Consider the following 6373-nt stretch of genomic DNA (forward strand, 5'->3'; position numbering starts at 1 on the left):
TTCCCGTCACTAATTTGATACATGTGTAAGACTCGATACATTTTAATCAGGAGTCAGCAAAATCGGTAGGATACACTTAGGACTAGTGACTAGTGGACTGTTATGTATAGGTTTCTAGTCCCCAACTATGTTGAGTATAGTCTTGTAATCAGGGGTGATTGGTTGACAGTCATTTTCAAAACAGAACAATATTTATCAAAGGATAAGATGGTACTTTATTTGTTACGACTTTGTATTTATACTTTAAAAGTTAAAAACTAAAAATTGCTGTACAAAGAACTTTCTTTTTTTTCAGCATGGTTAGCTTGGAGGGTGGCGCGTTTGCCTTGTAAGCTCTAGTAACTTTTGGAAATGTAAACTTTTCCCCCCCTGCTGCTGCTGCTGTAGCAAAATAATAAATTTTGCAATTTAATGTTGCTAGATTTTGGTCTATCCACCAAGGGCCCGCCTTGGTCAGCACTTGGAAAAATGGCCCGCTTATACAGATTAATTTTGACACCCCTGGGCCCTGGTATGATGGCAAGACGGTTTTGTATCAAAATATCTTCAAGTCGAATAAAGTAGGTAGGTACATATCGGACTGTTATGTATAGGTTTCTAGTCCCCGACTATGTTGAGTAGTCTTGTAATCAGGGGTGATTGGTGGACACTCATTTTCAAAACAGAACAATATTTATCAAAGGATAAGATGGGTACTTTATTTGTTACGACTTTGTATTTATACTTTAAAATTTAAAAGCTAAAAATTGCTGTACAAAGAACTTTCTTTTTTTTCAGCTTGGTTAGCTTGGAGGGTAGCGCGTTTGCCTTGTAAGCTCTAGTAATTTTTGGAAATGTAAACTTTTTCCCCCCTATCCACCAAGGGGGCGGGTAAAAAATTACCAAGGGCCCACCTTGGGTCAGCACTTGGAAAAATGGCCCGCTTATACAGATTAAGTTTGACACCCCTGGGCCCTGGTATGATGGCAAGACGGTTTTGTATCAAAATATCTTCATTCTTCATGTCGAATAAAGTAGGTACATATCGTTTGAAGTATTAAACTTCAAGCTCGAGAGGAAAATAAAAATTCGCAACCTTAAATCATTAAATAATCTGATCTAGGTTCAAATGAAGATCTTGCGTGACTTTTATGTCACTTGAAGATTAATGGTTAAAAGCTAAAAATTGCTGTACAAAGAACTTTCTTTTTTTTTCAGCATGGTTAGCTTGGAGGGTGGCGCGTTTGCCTTGTAAGCTCTAGTAACTTTTGGAAATGTAAACTTTTCCCCCCCTATCCACCAAGGGCCCGCCTTGGTCAGCACTTGGAAAAATGGCCCGCTTATACAGATTAATTTTGACACCCCTGGGCCCTGGTATGATGGCAAGACGGTTTTGTATCAAAATATCTTCAAGTCGAATAAAGTAGGTACATATCGTTTGAAGTATTAAACTTCAAGCTCGAGAGGAAAAAAATTCGCAACCTTAAATCATTAAATAATCTGATCTAGGTTCAAATGAAGATCTTGCGTGACTTTTATGTCACTTGAAGATTAATGGGACTAAAGAAACCTCACCCTATGATCTTGACCAACACCTACCTACCTACCTACGTGAATTTTTACTTTCATTAACTCTACAAGTCTACATTCATAGGGAGACTGTTTACCTATAGGTAACAAAGCAAATAAGTAGGTAGGTATCATCTAACAATAATTTGTGAGTTATGTAATTTTCTATTAACGAAAAAATCTGATTTTTGACCCAAAAAAATTGTCGAAACTTCGAAAATGACTTTTTGAAGGAAAAGCTTGGTAGGTAATGCAAAGTCATGTACATTCACTGATTCCCAATCCTTTCTGAGTGAGTCAGGAAGAGTGTGATCATCGCGAGACTTGTCTGATCGTAGCTTCAACAGCTTGAGGGTGTGTGTCTTGGGCTTACATTCGTAGAACCCATGCCAACACTTGGTGGGTAGACATTCTACAGTGAGCACCTGGCTAGGGTAGTAGGAACTATCCAGGGGACACAGCTTGGGGATGCTCAGACAGCTGCATGACGGAAGTGATGGAAGCATTTCGCCTGAAAGAGACGAATCCATTTTTCAAGGATTTGTCGAAGGAACTATTTTCACATGACTTCAAGGTAGTAATTAGCTACGGCCCTTCACGAATTTGTGATGTGATACGTGAAATTTTACGCACTTTAAGGTTTGGTAAAATAAAAGCTACTCCCCGTAACTAACCTACCTATACTGATCTTATGAGGACAAGATGAGATTTGAACTGAGAAATCACATATTTGATAAATAACAATCAGTAGGTACTTAGTTCTACTAAAAAGCACAAGATTCCTTCGCGAAGTTTGTGACGTGATACGTGATATTTTACGCACTTTAAGGTTTGGTAAAATAAAAGCTACTCCCCGTAACTAACCTACCTATACTGATCTTATGAGGACGGAATGAGATTTGAACTTGGAAATCACATATTTGACAAATAACAATCAGTAGGTACTTAGCTCTACTAAAAAAGCACAAGATGAAAATCAAGTAAAGCTTACCCGGACTTTGAAAGATGTGATTGACTGTGGCTTGATTTCTTTTCTTCAAGTAATACAAGCTCGACGAATCTTCGAAAGTATGAAAAATCTTCTCTATGAGACAATTGGAATTCTGAGCCATACAGTTTGGACTGGACAGGAATTCGTCAAAACAGACCAGCAGTAAGATAAGGTGAATCAAAAGCACCACATTCTGAAACGATACACAAAGAATAGGTTATACTCGTAGCTCTACCCACCAAGTCTTCAAATGAAGCAGCTCATTCTTTACAAACCAGCTTGGAAAAAGAAACACACAAGTCTACTTACCAGCAAGGGTAGTCGATGTCCAAGGAAGAACATGTCTCTTCAACGACTAAGAAGAATAGGTTATAGCTCTGCCCACCAAGTCGACAAATGAAGCAGCTCATTCTTTACAAACCAGCTTGGAAAAAGAAACACACAAGTCCACTTACCAGCAAGGGTAGTCGATGTCCAAGGAAGAACATGTCTCTTCAACGACTAAAAATGAAATGGCTACCTTCAGTGACAAGATTATTTATTTAGCTCACTTCTAGGAGTAAAGGGACCCGTTTGTCTCAATCGAGCATGGGTAGGTACAAATAAGGACTCGATGAGAGTCAACAATTAGGCATCAAAAAACATACATAATTATAACGGTAAGCAACAATGACAAATTTAATAAGGACCATTACTATTTTCTAGAGGAAGCTGCAGCACTTTACCTTGGGTATGGGGAATGAGCATTTGCCAGAAACCAGCTTGGAAAAAGAAACACACAAGTCTACTTACCAGCAAGGGTAGTCGATGTCCAAGGAAGAACATGTCTCTTCAACGACTAAAAATGAAATGGCTACCTTCAGTGACAAGATTACTTTTATGAAACACCTTCAGGAGGTAATTCGATAGCGCAGCATTTTCAGACTCGAATGGCTTTCCTTTTTTTTTCCATTTTTGGGGTGCGAAATATTTCTCCTATTGGGGGAATCGAAGCTGTAAAAAACGTTTTGAGAGGGCGAAGAAACAAATTTGTCAAGTAACCATTTTTGGGGTGCGAAATATTTCTCCTCTTGGGGGAATCGAAGCTGTAAAAAACGTTTTGAGAGGGCGAAGAAACAAATTTGTCAAGTAAACGATATGATGGAATTTATGATCGTGTATTATTCAAAGTTTATATGTTCCCGACAATGTTTAACAGCCCGATAGGGGATCGTTACCACACCCTAGTTATTATTCACCTACACCTTAGCTATAGGAAACACGCGTTTTCCAAAAGTGGAAATTTTCCCTCCTGCTCAAACCCTTTATAAGCCAGAATAGGTATTAGTGTCTATGTATCCCAAGTAAAAAATACAACTAGGCGACCCCTTCCCCAAGTTGTTTTACATATACAGGGTGTCCCAGATGTAGACAATGCCGGACACCTTGTCTAAGGAAAACAACCTCAATAGCGCAGCATTTTCAGACTCGAATGGCTTTCCTTTTCTTCAATTTTGGGGTGCGAAATATTTCTCCTATTGGGGGAATCGAAGCTGTAAAAAACGTTTTGAGAGGGCGAAGAAACAAATTTGTCAAGTAAACGATATGGTGGAATTTATGATCGTGTATTATTCAAAGTTTATATGTTCCGGACACTGTTTAACAGCCCGATAGGGGATCGTTACCACCCCCTAGTTTTTATTCACCTACACCTTAGCTATAAGAAATACTTGTTTTCTAAAAGTGGAAATTTTCCCTCTTGCTCAAACCCTTTATAAGCCAGAATATTAGTGTCTATGTATCCCAAGTAAAAAATACAACCAGGCGACCCCTTCCCCAAGTTGTTTTACATATACAGGGTGTCCCAGATGTAGACAATGCCGGACACCTTATCTAAGGAAAACAACCTCCGCGGACAGTCTAAATAGCATCACTAACAGGAGCACGGTTAGTCCAGCGTTAACGCGATTATTTGCTATGCAGTCCCGGATTCAATTTCGTTCCTGTAAAAGTTTTATCTCCTGCACATTACACCACTAGGTTGATCCCAGAATAATTAAGAACACTTTCTATTTTTACCCCCATTCATCTTGAATCTCAAGAATGGACAGTTCTGTCACCTTTCCAAGTAGAAGAAAAGATGTTTCTTCTTTAGACATCCTAAAGGTATAATAGGTAATGTGACACCAGTCTGATTCAATTTCGTTCCTGTAAAAGTTTTATCTCCTGCACATTACACCACTAGGTTGATTCTCAACTCCCAGAATAATTAAGAACACTTTCTATTTTTACCCCCATTCATCTTGAATCTCAAGAATTGACAGTTCTGTCACCTTTCCAAGTAGAAGAAAAGATGTTTCTTCTTTAGACATCCTAAAGGTATAATAGGTAATGTGACACTTAAGACTTCATTGCCATGCTTGATATGCTTGGGAATATTGGTGCGCGTGATAGTATGTCTTCCACTTGATTGTTTAGATTTCAGTATTGGCATCTCTGGATGGTGCGATTTCTTCTCTATGAAGTTAGTTTCTCTTAGAAAATATCTTTCAGGTTTGTCAGGATATTTGGTTTTCAAAATCATGGAGTTCGTTTGAAAATATCGTCGCTCAAGTTCTCTGAAGTTTTCTATGATTTTCATGCGTTCAATATTATCTGTGTACAGATTATTGTCAGCATTCTTCTTGTATTTCAATATGGATCCTGGCAGAATAACTTTACCGTTCATAGTTTTGAAACGGATCCCCAACAAAATAGACCCATCTATTTTGAAGGATTTGAGGAAAAGTTCTTGTATGCCTGAGGTGATAACCACGGATATCCAGTCTTCTTTATGCCAGTCAAATAGGACCGTATCTACGAGTACCGCTCTGCTTGTCTTCATCAGGAATAGTTCCAATTTAATAGGAGGTGCCAAATGAATTCGTCGACGTTTAAAACGGTGGTCACGAGTACCGCTCTGCTTGTCTTCATCAGGAATAGTTCCAATTTAATAGGAGGTGCCAAATGAATTCGTCGACGTTTAAAACGGTGGTGATAGTAGGACTGGAATTCACTAGAAGGTTCCTTGACATCAAGACGTAGCTCAGATCTAGATATCTGAGGTGAGTGTAAGGAGGTGAGATTGAACAATACAAATTGGAAGAAGTTAACATCCGGGGAGGAAATCTTTTCTGAAAAAGTAAACCAAAATAAATAATGTAGGGATTGTGTATTATTAAAAACAAATAATGAAGCTCCTATACCTTTATCATTCCATACATATCTTTAGTGCGCTCAGTAGGTAAATATTAGACTCCTACCAATAGGAGGTTCCCATGCCTACAGAAGCGAACCAAGATGATCATATCTTTAGTGCGCTCAGTAGGTAAATATTAGACTCCTACCAATAGGAGGTTCCCATGCCTACAGAAGCGAACCAAGATGATGTTAGTGCGCTCAGTAGGTAAATATTAGACTCCTACCAATAGGAGGTTCCCATGCCTACAGAAGCGAACCAAGATGATAAGGAATACTTTATCAGTTCATCACTTCAAACAGAAATATGCGACCGAGTAGCGACGTGTGTCGAAATATTTGAACAGAACATATATACCTACATACTCGAATATAAGGTACTTATCTAGATAATTATAGGTAGGACATGAATTGTGCCTATAGAACGCATCTCACAAAGTATGCGAACCTGTCAATCTTCTTCTTCTTATTCCTTCGCCTTTTCCCGTGTTCAGACGGGTCGGCGTTTTTCGTCAGCCTCTCAATCAGCCCTAGCTAAGTGATTGGTATAGGTAGGACTTGAATTGTGCCTATAGAACGCATCTCACAAAGTATGCGAACCTGTCAATCTTCTTCTTA

The 6373-nt window shown here is 38.8% G+C and overlaps 2 protein-coding genes and 1 long non-coding RNA gene across 3 annotated transcripts in view; all 3 read right to left on the reverse strand.

Moving 5' to 3' along the window:
- Nucleotides 1-1814: 1814 nt before the first annotated feature.
- Nucleotides 1815-2881, reverse strand: LOC103520447 (the record flags this gene model as incomplete). Its single annotated transcript, XM_008485541.2, is given in 3 exon segments — nt 1815-2059; nt 2540-2732; nt 2849-2881. Coding segments are annotated over 3 exon segments (471 nt in total), but the record flags the coding sequence as incomplete, so codon positions are not given.
- A 698-nt stretch (nt 2882-3579) lies between these two features.
- LOC113472023 lies at nt 3580-4483 on the reverse strand. The gene is made up of 2 exons (XR_003394506.1): nt 4426-4483; nt 3580-3982 (listed from the first exon to the last, which is right to left on the reverse strand). It is a non-coding gene; the product is annotated as an uncharacterized LOC113472023 (long non-coding RNA).
- Nucleotides 4484-5401: 918 nt separating this feature from the next.
- Nucleotides 5402-6373, reverse strand: part of LOC113472024 — a 2703-nt gene continuing 1731 nt past the window's right edge. Inside the window, exon 3 of the mRNA XM_026831562.1 lies at nt 5402-5691. Within this exon, the coding sequence (XP_026687363.1) occupies nt 5402-5691 (290 nt within the window). The remainder of the gene's footprint in view (nt 5692-6373) is intronic.

The sequence above is a fragment of the Diaphorina citri genome, unplaced genomic scaffold (assembly GCF_000475195.1).
Source record: "Diaphorina citri unplaced genomic scaffold, Diaci psyllid genome assembly version 1.1 scaffold3633, whole genome shotgun sequence".
In the NCBI taxonomy this organism is placed as follows: domain Eukaryota; kingdom Metazoa; phylum Arthropoda; class Insecta; order Hemiptera; family Psyllidae; genus Diaphorina; species Diaphorina citri.